Here is a 17985-nt window from a genome sequence, read left to right on the forward strand (position 1 = left end):
ATTATTATTATTATAGAGAATAAATTGTAAGACTAAAAGGCGTAAAGCACTAGCATGCATCTAAGGCTTTCTCGGCTTTATTAAAAAATCTACTGCACTTGAGATTTGAACCCACGACCATTGAATTGCTAGTTAAGACTATTGCCTACAAGGTCAGATCAGGCGGATCAAAAAAAAAAAAAAAAAAACCAGAGTGAAAAGGCTTAAGCAATGTATCCAAGTTTAGTTAAATAAGAAATACTTAACCGGACAGAACAAGGAGTAAAAGTGCAAGAGATATGTACTTAAGATCTTTAAATAAAAGTTTAGCAAATTTTGAAGACATTGTAACCGAGATAGGTGTGGTAATATGGAAAAAGATGTAATCATAAATAACTGTTTATATTTATATTAAGATGCATAAAAGTAGTGACACTTATCCAATATATATATAAGGGATAGGAGGCTATCAACCCAATACAAAATAATATCTGCAAAGACTCCTATAGGGTCCAAGAAATAAAAATATTCTTTTAAGGACCTTTGATGTACTTGATGGCATAGACAGACGAACAGTAATAAAGAACAACAAACCCGCCTTCTTTACAATACACAATCAGATCCAGATGTATTTTTCCATAATAGCTTATACGAGTGATTAAATTGTGTGCGTGTGTGTGTGTGTGTGTGTGTGTGTGTGTGTTAATTACAACAATTACCTACCGTGCATTTCCTCTATCCGATAGTCACATATATTACGGACAAGGTATCGCGTCTTCTTGATAGAAATACGAGGATAGAGTCTTATAGTAATATTGCTAGGAGATGAGTAATTTTGGTCTGTTGTGTCTTTTCGTTCGGTGAATCTCGTTCTTCCTGTTAAGAGCCGGACATTCTTCCACTAGACCACTATTATCATTATTCTCTCTTTTATTATTTCTTTATTATGCACTCTTTCACCTGTGGCACAAGGCCGGGTATTTCCGAACACCCAGGAAGACTTGAAATAGATTAATTCTGTATTATATCGATCAATTTAGAATCATAGTCATCTGAACTGTTCTAAGCTTGTCCGTCCGTCTTTTGTTTTTCTATGTAAATTTTGTGTTCAAGCTTGCACAGGTCGCAATGTTTGCGATATTTTGATAAAATTTATTGCATTGGCGCGTTTTAACTCGACTACAAAGGCTAAATGGCCACAAATGATTTGGATCGGAGCACTTTTTTGATCACTCCCCATATAATGCTCTATTCTGAAATGTCATTATATGATATAAAAATTGTAATTTTCAAAATTTCTCGGCAAAAGTGGCTAAGTAGTAGTAGCATTTCAGCATTGTAAGTTGTATGAGAACTTTGGACCGGCTGGGGCAATTTTTGAACTTTCAATGCTTGATGAGGAAAATTATATCATAACAGCAATTTAATATAAAAAAAATTAACTGTACCAAATTTGAAACATCTCGGCCTATCTTTTGGATCATACTTCTAATAAGGATTTTCACGAAATTTGATCCTTTGTAGAGCATAAAAGTCGAAGTTTCAATACGTGATGATGAAAATTGGACCCATAATAATAATTTCATACAGAAATAAGTATTGTGTTAGACAATGTCATGTATAGAGTATTTAATGGTCGACCTTGCCCGACTATAATGTTCTATTATTTGCTTTATTAATACATTATATACCATATATAGGGATTCGTATACAAGCAAACTTCAATCAAACAATGGCGACAAAGTCTGATTTTTGTAATATCTATGACAAATAAGTTAAGTTTGCTAAATCTAGACCACGTTAATGCTTCAAGGGCATTATGCATTTCAATAAAAATCATATATAATTTCTGTTGTATTGTTAAGAAAATGAGCGAATGACTGACTGACTGCATTAGGCAAAGTAATGATTGATTTCTTTTTTCAAATGCACTCTTGAAATGTCAGACTGCATTGCAGGTCTGTAGTCCTGCGGTCCATTGCTGTTTCTCACAAATTTTTGGGATATTTTTCGCCCTCTTATAATGCATTCTTTAGAAGTCCATGCAGACGATGTTATTGTTATTGTTATTTACACTCGCTCTATTAATGCTATGTACATATATAGTTGTGATCAATGTGATATTCTCGGTCGGTATTTGCAATTCACAAAAGTTGAGATAAAAAGGGCAAATTAAATAAATCCATAAACAAACAAAATTCTAATGTTGTCTTTGAGAACATTCATTTAAATCTTTGAAAGGTAAGAAAATCATATTCGGTTGTAATCGAATCTTTTATACCCATAGCCATGATCCTAAAAACAAAAAGGAAAAGAATTAAGTTTTCATATTTTATAATATGCGGTGGTGGGAGTGGCTGATTTTCTCGACTTTAAGAGTTAAAGCAGAAATTTATATGATGTGTGTGTGTGTGTGTGTTTGTGTGTGTGTGTGTGTGTGTGTGTGTGTGTGTATTATACTTTATGATTAACAAATAGAAAATGCGGAAAGCAAAAGAGTTTGCAGTTTTTGTTATATAGGCGTGTAGGTGTGTCCTTTAGAAAGTTTCAGTCCTTTTCAAATTCTCTTGCAGGGTTGCAGGCGATATCTTTTTTTTTTTTGAACGGGAGAATATTTACCACAGCTACTACACAGTTGCGCAGAAGGACAGACGAACAGATCAGCGGATGGACATGCTTAGGTTTAAAACTGGCCACGAATTTCGAAACTTGCTTATAAGCACTATATAGGGATTTTGAAAAAAATTAATATTATAACGCGCTATAAAATTGAGTCTGCGTCGCCAATTTTTTCCTTTAGAGGAACATTTATCTACTATTAGTTACGAGTAGTGAGCAAAAAATCAATTTTTTATTCCTTTTGGAAAAAAAGAGATGTCTCCACTTTACATAGTACGGTACGCGGATTCTTTGACCAATTTCGCCCATTTTTAATTCGAACCTGTGCGCAAGAACTTCCAATGGGTTTGCCGAGTTTAAAATCGATAGCTTCATTTTTGCGACCAGGAGAGTGTTTACGATACACATATCACAGACGGACAGACGGGCAGACGGACAGACGGACAGACGGACACTCTTAAATCGATTCAAAATGTTATGCTTATCAAAACTATATATACCCGTTGTGGGGTCTGCGAAGCTTCGTTTGCTGCTAGGCGTTGCAAACAAAATGAATGCAACGCTCATCCTTCGATGATGAGTATAAAAAGTAATGATCGCTTTCTCAAATTTATCGTAACGGGATATATACTCATAGCTAAACTATCATTTCCTAGCTATTTTGATAATATTTGATCGCAATTTACTACGATTTTGAAGACTAAAAAATCGTAAGGACTGATGGACAGACCGGCGGACACATCAATTTGAATAAGTCGGCCAAGCATCTCAGGAATGGAGAAGACGAAAAGATATAGGAACTTTGAAATGTATTAAACAAGTATGGGCAAATTGGGGCGTGGCAATTATCTAAACAAAAAGTTTGATAACAACATTATCTGTTACAAGATTAAATCAATTAAATTTGGATTCTTTGGATCAGCAGCAATAAATGACTTACCACAACTCCCTAGTGTTTTCAATAAGATGATTAAAGAATCGAATCGCAAGTTAGGGCCTTTCCATAACACCGTTATCCGCGGCATTGCTGTCTCCAGTGTCAGCCTATGGGTGGCTGAACGGATGACGGCGATAATCAGGCGGGCATTCATAATGGGATCTGGAGACTAACAAAGGATTGTTTAACGGCGCAACTTTATAATCATCAGTTTACACTGACAAACGCCCAACAGCAAAATTTACTTTTTCTAACGACATGTGATGCAAAAACAAAAAGGAAAAAAGAGCAAAAATGAATAGCCCTCTCCTCGGGCTTTTGATGCTCATCCAAATGCGTTCATAACATAAGGAACATATAGATTCGCACGAAATTCAATTGATAAACTTAAACTTGTACTCTGAGTAGAATAATTACATGTACAAGTTTTCATATAGTTATGCCTTTGTTTTCATACATAGGACGTGTGCCCTCAATTTTATGAAGCATCCCAAACTAAATATTACGAATCCCACATGAATTTCATACCTACATACATACATACGTTTGCATGCATATGCGCATGTATATATATATATATATATATATATATATATATATATAGAATTGTGTTTGTGTCAATGTGTGTTTGAGCATAAAACTATAAATGCCGCGCAAATTTTCTTTACAACTCAGAACGCAACTGCATCTGTACAATCATGCTTAGATATTCAAATGTACGCATAAGTGCACATACCGCACTTCGTATGCATGTATGTGCGCTCGTTTATATATACAATCATAACATAAATACACATAGCCAATCTTATATACAACCCATTCCATTCACAATTTATTAAATACGAATGACTAACGCAGTAAAAGGAGAGAAAGAGAGCAGTAATGATTTTTATGTATGTACGTATGTATGCATGATGATGCAGAATGCATATAGCATTCGCACACACACTACTACTACTGAAACATTTGACATCGATAAGGTCATTGAACGATAACATATACGAACGCACACGCACACGCACACACACACACACCCAGATTCATCCGTACGATACTTATATATATATATATATATATATATATATACTTAGCCAGACATAAACCCAGAAACATTTGTGACCGTTGATGATTTGACTCTCTTTGAGTAACAGCAACAGCAATAGCAAGAGCAACAGCAATAGCAATAGCAACAGCAACAGCAGCAGCGACAGCAATAGTAAAAGTATCTCAGTATCAAACTTAATACTTACGTAGTTGTATTTTTTTTGCTATACATGTGCCTCCGATTCATGCATACGCGCGTGGTCGCATCTCTGCGTGTAAAACATTATATACATATACAGAGGAATTTGAAAAATGCGCGCGCTTGCAATACTTGCCAATGTATACACACAAATGCACACGAACAGCTATTAATGCATTAGTTTTGTTTACATATAAGGTTGAGAATCTACAAGTCTGGCATCGCACACCAATACAATAATACGTTAACTCACATTTGTACAACTTAGAGCAAAAAGAAGCTTTTTGCCTTCATACAGTACACATTATTCGGCATATTTGTATGCGTGCGGGCGCGTGTTCGTATGCGTGTGTTCGTGTGCGTACGCGTGTATGTATGCACGGAAGTATAAAGTATGAGTTTAGATAAAGTTATATATAAATGAATGTATATACATACATATATATATATACATATATATATATATTCATACTCATATACATGTATTCATATTCATATTCATACATTCATATAAACATACATAATATGTATATGCTCATATCTATATATATATATATATACATGCGATATATATACGTATATATATATATACATTGAGAATCTGTCTGCCGTGACCGTTGTTAACCCAAATCAAAAGTGGCACAAGCAGAACAAGCGAAAAAACGAAGAGCACTTTCCTTCTGTTCAGTGTGTAAAATTCAATGCAAACCAATGTGGAATTGAAACTCTGCACCAGGAGCACATGCAACTAATATTGATTCTCTCATACGTTATGCATTTGTGCGTGCGTGTATGCATGCGTGTGTGAACGTGAGTGTTTATGTACATATGTATGCATGCTGTAACTTTTCGTTCTTTTTATTTTTTTTTTTTTTTTTTTTTTGTAGACAATGCTTACTGTTTTTAGTTTATTTTTTTTTATTTCTTTCTATTTTTTTTTTTTTTTTTTTTTTTCTATTATGACCAGTGTTGAAGAGGCAAACGGAGGAGCTGCAGGAGTGTTTAACTAAAAATGTGGGTTTACGTGGTTGAAGAGTCCACACACTCAGCATATATATGCAATATGTTTTATAGTTTCATGCCCCGCCGCCAACTAATGCATTCGCAATTGGAACGATAATAAAGTTTTGTCATCTCTCATCATGAACTCGTTTTAAAACAGTTCGTAAAAGTGTGCGCTTATGTATGTATCCGCTATTTGCTTATAATATACAACCAAAGCACTACGAAAAAATCAATAAAACGTAGTAAAAATATGAACAAAAACAAAGAAAAAGAATGCTCAAGCATTGCGAACTCAGACTAGATAATACAACGCCGCCATACTCAACATACTCAACTTGTCTCATCACAAATAATTCTAATAATAATAATAATAATAATCACGATTAGGATGATGATGATGATGATGATGATGATGATGATGATGGTGATGGTGATGGTGATGGTGATAATGATGAACAGCACTATGCTAGAATCACGAATAATATTACGATTGTGTAGTATTGGAAATTTTGGAACGTCCTGTGCTCGCTAAAGCAAGAGAAAAGGCGAAAAAACTTTGGTCAACTAAAACAACATACGTGTGCATGTTAGTGTATGCAATGCTTGGCATCCCTGATGGTCTCACTGGAATCTCAAGCAAGGTAGGCCAGGTTTGGCGCGTAACTTTGCATTCGCATCGATATACGTATATATATATATATATATATATAAGTATGCAATTAAATATATATTTATATATACACATTTGTGCGCATATATATGCTGAAAGTGTGTCTATGTATATGTGTGTGCCTATGAGTGTGTGTGTGTGTGTTTGTGTTTGTGTTTGTGTCTGTGTTTGTATGTATGTGCGGCAACATTCCATGAGCTAAAAAAAAAAAAAAACGAAGCTAAACCTCAATGTTATGTTATATAATAATTTTTGTATACAGCATCACGGCAGAAGCAAGAACTTATATAATGAGAAGTTTTTATGTAAAGCACTTTATACAGTGAGGTTATGGTTAAATTTCAACTTTACCCGTTCTCTTCCTATGCATTTACATGACATTACATTGCATTATTACATAGATATATATATATATAAAATGTCAAGTTTTATATGTAAAAATAGTTATAAGCATGCACTTGAGTAGATAAGTACCCAAATTTTTGGAGTGATTTGTAAGAATATAAAAACTTTATTGAAATACAAAGGTTTCATAACTTTATTAAAAGCTCCTTGTAAATGGATGATAAAAAAAAAATATGAAAATAAATTTTTTATCAAATGCTTACGGAGATATGCGGAGACAGATATGAGTAAAGGTAGTACGGTACGTGAACATTAAACCATGATTAATAGTCGTTGTATGGTCCCGAAAGCGAATGCCTATAAGATCCTATTTAAAAACACTCCGATTTTATGAATAATAAACAAATATAAATAGGCAAACTTTAATCCTAAAATTAGGCAAATGAAATCGTTTATGCTTATAAAAGTCATTTTCAACTAACTGTTGATATTAAATATGAATTAAAGAGGCCCGTCTGTCCTTTCACTTGCTTTCTTAAATCATCAAAAATTTACATTTTTACTTTCGTAAAAACTTCACGCGTATACGTTTAGTTGATTTCCATAGTAGGGCTAATTCAAACATGCATTGCGTGTAGGATAGAGAATTAATGAAGAATTATGAAATAAGTTTTATGCACGCAAGTTAAGGCCATGTCTCTCATATTTCGATAGCGTACTTAAGCAAAGACAAGTACTGTCCCTTATGACAAATTATTATCAAATTAAAATTTAAATCGATTTTGGCATGTCTGTCTGTCCGTCTATGCAAGCCCTATGACAGAGATTCTCGCGGTAGGTAAAATTAGGCTATCAAGGATTGGGATTTCAAATTTGGCAAAAACATTGAAAGTTTTTTCACGCAGCTTGCTATTGAAATTGGATAAAGCGCAAAATTGAGTTCGTAGTAGAAAATTTCAATATTGTAGAGTATGGAAATGTATTTTTTTTTATTTTTTTTTTAATGTAAAGGTAGTAGGTATAAAAAAGGTTCAGCGAAAACTCTACTTGCTTTCCATAACGTCATTTCTCTTCAATAGTTAGCTTTTCAGTATTCTCTGTTAAATATTTAGAATAATTTTTTCTAAACAGTTCTTTTATGCTAAGCAATAAAATTTCAATTGATAATAGACTCTGCATCATGGCTTCCGTAAACGGCAGCAACACATTGCCATCCTCTAAAACTACCTGCAAATAATTGTTAGCTTAAGCGCTTGAGCTATACTGTCTGAATATTTGGCCACTTCTTGGTCGCTGGCACCGTTTTTCCCTTACAATGTCACTGCAGCCGCTTCTGCCACTGTTTTGAAGTCCGCTAGTATTTGCTCTAGATTCTGTTGCCCCATGTCAGGACTTGGTCTTTCTGGTCCACCAAACAACGTACTCATGCATTCTGATGATAATTTCGCCTATTCTCTTAATAGATTTCATCAATGACGTAATTAATATTAACTCTTTTTATTTAGAGAGATGCAAATAGCGGTTACAGAAGGAAATCTACAGAATATTCCGCATCCTTTTAACCTACTGTACGGATTTCTTCTGAATTTTTGTATGTTTGATCAGTTGCGGATTTGTTATCATATCGTCCAAAATCTTGTAATCCATCTAGTGATTACTTAAGCATATTAGTCTATAATTTCCACATCATTTCAGTGAAGCCATCACACCAGCCCCAAGTAGCTAAAAAGACATGCGGTTTAACAAACTTGTAACAATGGCACTACTTTTTTTTCACAACTGCTGATAGCATTAATTTATGAGATTTGGGACACAAACCGAACGTGAATTTTGCACACAAAACAAGCCAAAGAAGAAGAAATATTTGCATCAAGTTTTAGACAAGCATTTGTTAATGCTGGCAATGACCTAAACATCTCACCGTCATGTATGGTTGTTGTCAAGCCTAAAATTTATAGGAAATTATTTCAAAGCAACAGCACGAAATAAGGAACCAGTTGCTAGTGCTCAATGTCCTTTTTTTAGTCTAAGAATTCATTTCATTAGTCTAAAATTAAAATAATAATAATAATAATAATAAGGAACCAGAAAAATACGGCAAAAAAAAAACACTGGCAATGTAAAAAAGGATTGTAATTATTAATCAGTTTCTAACGGCTGTTCGCTTTCCCTTGGTCTTATTTTTAATGCGAAAGCCTCTTGGTTTGAAACTGATTTGAACAGGCTCAACTGGCTGACGCCAGTAATGTAATAAATATAATACCTACTATATATATATATCAATCAACGTAACCGCAGTGCACAAGAGTTGATTATAATTTCTGATTTTGTCTATCCGTCTATTGATATCGCGGTTAAATTGATCTCATATATGATATTAAATCGAATCGATGTTAGTTGCTTCAATAATTAGCGAGTGGGCAGAAGAATGTCCCGTAACCCATACCAGCGGTCCGTCCATTTAAATACGTATTTAAATCGAGTCAGAATTTGATACGAATCACGACTCTAAAGACTTTATTGGTCATCAAATGCTTGCTTTTAGGCACTGAAGACATTTTAATAAAATAAATATTTTCATATTTTCTCCATTATTCGGTTCTTTGCCACTTCGTTTCAAAAAAGTTCCTATAAAATTGATGTTCTTTTTAGGAAATTATTATTTTAAAGTATTGCGAAACAAGAAACCATTCACAATAACTAATGTAAACTTTCTTAAAAATCAGATTTAGAAACGATGAAAATTGAATAAAAAAGAAAGTCGATGGCAAAATAGAATGAAAAAACTTTCATACTCCAAGCGCGAAGTAACAATTGCTAGAAGAGATCATCACGCGACACATATTGTTTTGTATGTTGTTTCTAATCTCACTCATTTATGCATTTACTCCATTATATGATTTACGCCAAAAAAATCTATAAAGTTTCAATAAACAGTTTTACTGATCAACTGCTCTATTTTTTATTCATTAATGCTGTGAGGGAAAGCAAAAGTATATACATGTATATAAGATTTATATACAACTATTTCGACATAGGTCTTAACCTAATGCGATACATCTGTACATATATACATATATCCCGAAGTTAATTGCTAATTTTAATATCAATTGTCGACGAATTATTTTATATAGACGTACATTTATTTATATCCCTGTAATATATTATATATGTCTATATATAGGGTCATCCATCATATAAGTGTTTTTTTCTTCTTCTTCTTCTTTAAATTTGATATAAAAACTAAACGTTCAAATAAACGTTAATTTCAGATGTTTATCTAGTTAGTTAACTTAATAAACGATATAGTTGACACGCCCACTTTATTACAATAGGTAAAGTTGAGTGTTCCTAACTCTTCTTCCAGAAACTTTATTTTCATAAGATTTAATCAAGACTTTTAAATTCAAACCAGATGTCCATAACTTGACTAAAAACTAGCTATCGAATAAACTGCTGCTTAATCCCTATGCGTATACGATGAGTCTTTCATGCTCTTTTCAATTTTGAGCTTAAATTTTGGTATAGGGCATATTAGCATTGTGCATCTATCTACACGCAATACCCGAAACGACTTGAGGTAGACACTTCTTACTTTCCGAATTGATTCACGATTTGGGTCGCCCGCTGTCCATTTAATGTCTGGCCATGTATTGTGTATTGTGTTCAACCTATATGTCGCAAATTATTGACATATTTTTACTGAAATATGGTATACCGAGGTCATTTAGTTCAAGGGCGATTGCTATTCGTAATCGGAATTCGATTCGGATCAGACCGGTTTCTCGGCCACTTGCAAGATAGCGCCTTATGAACAATTGTATAGGATATGCGTAGCATAAGTGTTACATGGCTAGCTGTAAACTTTTTACCCGTCTTCAGTTTATAAACGTTAAGTCCTAATGATTTATTTTCGGCAATTATTTTGTGGTAAATGAATTTCATCGGCCTTAACTTCGAATGTAAAAAAGAAAGGCAAAGAAAAATTGTATTTAATAAGAGAAATAAAATTTTTTTTTTTTTTTTTTCTAATCCGCCTGAGTGGCCGAGTAGGCAAGAGTCTCGACTGGCAACTCAACGGTCGTGGGTTCAAATCTCAAGTGCGGTAGAGTTTTTAAGAAAGCCGAAAGCCTTAGATGCTAGTGCTTTAAGACTTTAGCCTTAGAATTTATTCTCTGGCTAAATTTATAATAATAATAATAATAAAATTATTTTATGAAAATTTTATTCAACTTACTTTAAATATTTATTAGAGTAACAAATGTTAGTCATATTTATTTATAAGAAAATTTATTTCAATCAATGAGCTTTGAGTTTTGATCAAGCCATCTGCGATCGCAGTTATAAGCCGAGAGACAAAAAGCATCCAATCTTTTGTTTCAAGCGGATGTTCCACAAAAGCTATGAGTAATGAGTACAGGACTTATAATTTTTCCTCTCCTTACGATCTTATGTGAAGTTGTCAATTAAAACACGGGAAAAATGAAAAACTACTACAATTTTTTTTCACTTTTTATGAGACTTCTTCCATAGTTGCTCTACATGTATCGTGGTGTGCACAGTTTCCATTACTTGCAGTCATTTTTCGAAAACAAAGTCAAACATTTCGTCCATATATAGTTTGTGATCTTACCTATGTATTTTGTATGTAGCTGCACCGTATGTATGATCGTTTACAGATGTATTAGTTAACCCTTTATTCAGTAGCGATTTACTGTTCGAGCTGCTTTTACTTTGCACATAATTACAATTCAATTATGGTCGATACGTTAGCCGAATTACTTAGAACTTATAGAAGCGGTATTCTTTTGGTTTCATATATCATAGATAAGGTAGAGATCAACAGAACATTGGCATAATGATCATGGCACTCTCTGCTTCTTTACGAAAAAGGGGACAGTTTTCTTGGGCACCGCAACTATGTGAACCTTCGGGGGATCTTAGACGTTCCGAAACCGTCATCTATTCGCAGTGTTGCTTATAAACGGCAGTTGTTTGCTTTCAAGTTCTTATTTATTCGAGCGTGTCAACTACTTGGCATAGAAGGGTTTAAGACTTACTTTCTATAACCTGGCAACGAGTTTTTCTCTTGAAAGCCTAAGAGGACAATATCTTCTCCCATACCGTTCTTTGTCATGGAAGCCACAGTACTTACTAAAGTTCTGATGGCGCTACCAAGTATTAAAGTATTGTGGCACAGTCGGCAGTGCTGAATGCCTCTCCTGGAGATGTGAAAGGTCCTAAGATAAGCGTGGCGCCGGATGCATCCAAGTCTGTATGCCAACGCTTCATTTTAAAGGACGATAAGCGAAGAAATTGTGGATGCCTACGGAGCTCAAATAGGATTGCTCCTGATATGAGATGTATTTCCCGTCAAATGGCCGGCATGAATGAATGTCGTCTTGAGTGATTGCTGGGCGTAGCACTTTGGCGAGTCTCGTGGTGACTGTGCCAACTCCGTAGTTTCATGGGGCCATTTCACAATGAGCTGATAGACACACCTCGAGGTGTAAGGCCTCCCTCCTTGAATGGGAATTGTCTCAATTCTTAGACGGCGCCGGTTATCGCTTATCAAATTAACTCGTGTGTCTTCGGCCGCTGTAAGGCTAAGCCATTCAAGATTGGCACCCACTTTAAGTACTGTACAAATCTGAAGTAATATTCTTAATATAATTATAGAACAACAACAACAACAACAACAACAAGGGAGCCCTTTCTAAATACAAGCCCGGCATGTAAGTATTGCAATAATTGCAATTGATCTCCGGTTCTATACAATTCAAATGATGGCGAGAAGTAGAACTATACTCTTATATGGATGACAAGAATCGAATTTCATATCTGTTGTCCCATCACTTGCGCGATGCAGTAGAAGGAAATTGAAACTATCAACGCTCGTGTTTGACCACGATTGACTATCTCGGATATATCGTACGTGATTTATTGAATGCTTAGACTTTGATTGAACTCAGCTACAAGTCTCTGTTTTATTTACACATTACACATTACACATTACACATTACACACACACACACACACACACACACACACACACACACACACACACACTTAATCAGTTCAGCATGAATTTTTTTTTTTATTTTTCAAAATAAATTAATTATGCAAATAAATAAAGTGAAAATATATTTGCTCGATATTAAAAGCAAATTTCGATAAATTTCGAATACTTAGCAAAAAGAATCTTTTCAATCTATTATATATTAATAATAGTTGGTATATAGACATTTATGTACCAGAACATGTACGTGTTTATATTTTACTAATTATTTATTATAAATAATATAAATACATGAAAGAGCTTAAATAAACAATATCCACACTTTCGCCAAATTACAATATTTGCACGAGAAAAGAAAAGAAAACAAAGGAAAGGAAAAGAAAAGAAAGGGGAGAAAACAATTTACACCTTAATCTACAACTAATCAACGCAATTTGGATCGATACACATTGCCTCAAAAATTCGACATTGGCATTGAGATTTCTGCAATTTCATCGGAATCGCTGCATGATGAGAAAAAGAAATGAAAAAAAAAAAAAAAACGAAAATTTATAAAAAAAAATTAATTTTTATTTGTGTCGTAAGAGAATTGAGTGAGCGAATCGAGCTTACATTTCCTCTTCGATTTTGCGTAAAAAATTTTGTATTTGCTGATTTTTACCAACCAAGGCATACAGAGAACCGAAACCATGAATGGCAATGAATAAACAAACCACGTAGTTGATATGCGTCCTCTCACCGCGATAACAATTGATTGCAAACGAACACATGCACACCAGCCAAGTGGATAAAGTGTAACCAAAAAATTTCCAAAACGATTTAAAGCTTTTTTTCAAAAAACAAAAAAAAACACAAAAAGCAAAAAGAAAAAAAAAACATAATACAGAGATAAGAAGAAGAAGAAATTGACATTGGTAAACCTAATCTTAAGCGAACTTCGATCGAGAACTATGCGGATCGTATAGTATGTACATTAAATAGAGTAGAAGAACACGTACGGCCCACCCTACGTACCTAGCGGTCGAAACAATAATCCGATCCAAACCATTTTCAATAGCGTTTACTCTTGGCCCATTGTAAGCTGAACAGAAGGAAAGAAGGCAGACAGACAAGTGGACAGGTGGATGGACAAGCTTCTGTTGATTGAGGAAATGATCGGTCGGTATAATAAAACATGGATCTATCTCAGGTCCTACTCTGAGTATTACATACATCCGCTTTTAATTAATATACCCTTTTATGCCGCAAATGGTATAAAGCACAAGATCATTGAATGTCTTCCAGAGGGGCTTGATCGGTAGTATATATGTGGAAATTGCTTAAATTTCAGAGGTGCCTTCAATTTATTGCCATTAAAGAAACATTTAATTATTAGTACGCATAAGCATAACTAAATCACTTGGTATGTGTTGCGATAGAGACGATCTACGATTTTTATCGTTTGATTCCAGGTTTTTTATGTAACTAAGACTACCGTCGAGCTTCATAATCTGTACTTAATGCATGCTCTAATAATGAAAACGTAATAGCATATATATATATATATATATATATAAATATATATATATAGATATATATATATATATATTCATTTATATAAATTTACCGATTACGTGAAACACTGGCCATTAGTTTGTTGACATCAATGTCTGGTCCGTCACTCAATTTTATCAACGAAAGTATATAAAATATGCCGCTGAATACGCAAGATAACAATATCGGTACATATAAATACACCAAAATCGACCAGTTGCGAGCTGATATATATATATATATATAATTTAATAAAAAAAATGCATACTTTGTCACTAATACAAGTGTACTTACGATCAAACCAACAAATTTCATTACCGAATACCGGTCGATTATTATACAGATCGAAGCTAACAAAAAACGACCAACAGGCGGCTATGATGACAATCGGGAAGAATATGAACCAAAACATTAAATTGCTTAGAATGATGCCAAAGAAACTTAAATAGAAATTGAAGCTAATGAAGCTTAAGATATAAAACGATAGCACCAGATATAATAAAGCAAAGCTGGCTGTAATGAGAATTTAATTAAATTAAATTAATTAATTTCATTAATTAAAATTAATCATACTATATATGTAATATAATACAATACATACGTATTTTCGAGCAAGCATATTTCGACATATTAGCTGGATTGGTGAGAGTTAAATGGGCCAGCAATGAGTAACCAACTATAATACATAATGTATAAGATTTTATGGCCACTCCATAGAATGTATTGCGTAGATCTGTGCATAATAAATAAACGAATAATATGATGATCATGCAAATGACTGTGATAATGAGACCTAAAGAAAAAAAAAAAAAAAAAAAAAACGGAAATAACAAAAACATTATCCTGCTTAGTACAATATATAAAGAATATAGAATATGTGTATTATGTAAAGATAATGGAACACACGTGTAATGTTATTATATTATAATTTGTTTGAGACTGACTGACTGACTGACTGACTGACTGACTGACTGACTGACCGACTGACTGACTGACTGACTAACTGACTAACTGACTGACTGACTAATTTAGAGCATCTCGATATGAAGTTATACCTCTCTTTCTCGCTATCTCTCTATCTATCTATCTATCTATCTATCTAACTATCAATTTATCTCTCTAAGTATATCTCTCTCTCCCTTTCTCTTTTGGACCGGACCTTGTTTACCTTAAATACCAAAAAGGGTTTTTTGCTATTTATGGGTCCCCTCACTATCCTATCACTCTATGAAGATTAATTTTTCATTACGCGATTTAAATTGATTTCAGAAAATATTCCATACAACTTGCGACTGGAATGGGCAGTGGAATTTTGAGTTGTGGATGTAAATCTCTTGAAAATTCTCGATTCTTTTGAGTCTGCTTACAGATTAAATCAGATTTATTTTCAAATTTAAAGTTTGTGCATTTCCTTACCTTTGCCGCAGATGGACGGTCAGATAACGTTAAAGCGATTGAAAATTTGATGCTAATAAATTAAAGCATAGGTAACATAGTACATATAGAGCGCATTCTAAAGACAATCAATCACGACTTTTTCAAAGTCGAATTTATGTATGGCGCCACCTATTGACAGCTACCTGAGTTGAGTAAAAGTTTTCTTCATTACAAACATATCCGCTATCACTCGACTTTTGCCTTTTGGATGGTCTTAATACTTTCACAGAACTTCCGTAAAAAACACGTGAACAGCAAGCATTCGTGCATAGGTGGCGCTACGAGAATTTGTAATTTTGAAAACCTCTCCCTTTTGCTTCAAGAAAGAAAGAGAGAAGATCTATGCTGCTTACTTACACCGCGTACCTTCCTTTATCATCTATCAATATTTACTAGAGTTACAAACTAGTTCCGTATTAGGGACCTAAAAAATGAAAACTACTTTTAATCGTCTAATCGTGCGCTTCATGTATATTATTGCTCTGTATTGCTTATAATATGCTTCATAGTGATTGAAATGTTCAAAAAAGAAGAAGACATAAGCATAGAGTTAAAATCGTCTCGACTTTCCTTATTCCGCTACTGATAAGTTAACAATTTTTTTTTTTTTGCTTTTATTGTTTATTTATTTCGGATCTGTAAAGATAGCTTGCGCGGTCATAAATTTGTGTGAGGTAAACCGGAATTGTTCGGATGGTTTGAAAATGAAATACGATTCGCTGATCACAGCTAAAGGCGGAAAGAAACAATTTAAAATATCACAATATATCAATCACTTAGAGTTGATGACGTTTCAAAATCGTAATGAAAAGTATGCCGGAACTGTCTGATAATTTTCTGCGACTTTACTTTCAAAGTTTCGCCCGCATACTCAAGCAATTAAGGAATTTGTCGAATTTTTGGCATACTTTGCCGAAGGGATCCGTTACCGCTCGGGGTAACGGGTACACAAATTTTATAAACTATACGTCTGCAAAACGGATGGAGTCACAATGCTTATCGTACACATAGTAGAGAGGGAGATAGATTTTTTAATGAGGACCTGACCTTGCTTTCATATAAGACATGTTCGACATGTTCGCAACGGTAACTTGGATGCAACTGTGATAAGGCAACTGTAATATGAAGAATGCTGCTTTAGTTTAGTTTTTTCATATATATATATCAGATCTAAAGTGTATTCAGATTATCTCGTACTTCTTTATACCGTGCGTATTAATTGATTGAATTTTAACGTGAAACTCATTTACGTTATTTGGTTTCACGAATATCCTTAGCATGCTATACGTATTGCATGCAGAAATTGCAAAAAAAAAAAAAAAAAAAAAAAAACTTTTATTTTAATAAACTGTCGGTATATAAACTTAATTGTACCCTTTGTCTTGAATGCGATAAACGTTGAAAAAGTTCATACATTAACTTACATATGGCATAAGTCCATTCACGTACACCTAGTATGAATGGTAAGCGCTCCGGTACACAAGCCAACGGTTGCCACTGCCAGTCCATCTCATTGTCTTTATTGGATTCGGGAAAAGCACTAAAGCAATAATGCTTCGAGAATAAATGATTTTTATAAGCGATTGTGCCATTTTCATGCAATGTCCAATGGACATAATGATTGTCTTTCGTAATAGTACGCATGTGTTCGCAAGGTGTTCCATGATGCACAAGAAAATGCCCTGATGTCGATATCGTACCAATCGAGCCGTTTGTAAAACGTATCTCCATAAAGTCTTGATCCACAAAATTGTCGACTATCGATGAAATCGGTGAACAACTTTTATTTTCAAGGCTATAGAAGAAACCTTGCGAACAACAAAATCGTATACAGGGCTTAAGTTTACAGACACAGGCGCGTAAATGCCGTTCTGTTTGCACACGTATACCGTTTTTAATGATGAAGTCATAGACAGCTACCAACTCGGGCGGTATAATCATCCATTCATAAATGTAAGAATTATTGATGTGCTGAGCGTTTGAATTGTTCCCAATGCCGTATTGCTCATGAGGATAGCTGCCAGTTATGTTGACGGTATCGATAAAAGCGCAAGGATACTTTGAACTCGCTTGACTGTTCTGTGCCAACGCAAGCAACGGAAACACATTGAATGCGACTGCCAGTGAGAGCATAATTAGAGCCGATACGCGATTTGCCCGCATTTTACCAAAAAATATTTCTCTATTTTATTGTGAGT

At 34.1% G+C, this 17985-nt stretch overlaps 1 protein-coding gene across 3 annotated transcripts; it reads right to left on the reverse strand.

Annotated features, from left to right (window-relative positions):
- Positions 1-13229: 13229 nt before the first annotated feature.
- Positions 13230-17985, reverse strand: LOC119631901 (probable G-protein coupled receptor Mth-like 8). 3 transcript variants are annotated; one of them, XM_038024473.1, is made up of 6 exons: positions 17212-17985; positions 14952-15026; positions 14645-14863; positions 14424-14574; positions 13430-13642; positions 13230-13320 (listed from the first exon to the last, which is right to left on the reverse strand). In XM_038024473.1, the coding sequence occupies exons 1-6, from the start codon at positions 17948-17950 to the stop codon at positions 13272-13274; spliced, it is 1446 nt and encodes a 481-aa protein (XP_037880401.1). In that variant the 5' UTR covers positions 17951-17985; the 3' UTR covers positions 13230-13271. The 3 variants fall into 3 exon arrangements, with proteins under 3 accessions (XP_037880401.1, XP_037880400.1, XP_037880399.1); XM_038024472.1 differs by having other exon boundaries at positions 14952-15083; XM_038024471.1 differs by having other exon boundaries at positions 14952-15143.

The sequence above is a fragment of the Glossina fuscipes genome, unplaced genomic scaffold, assembly GCF_014805625.2.
Source record: "Glossina fuscipes isolate IAEA_lab_2018 unplaced genomic scaffold, Yale_Gfus_2 1, whole genome shotgun sequence".
NCBI lineage: Eukaryota > Metazoa > Arthropoda > Insecta > Diptera > Glossinidae > Glossina > Glossina fuscipes.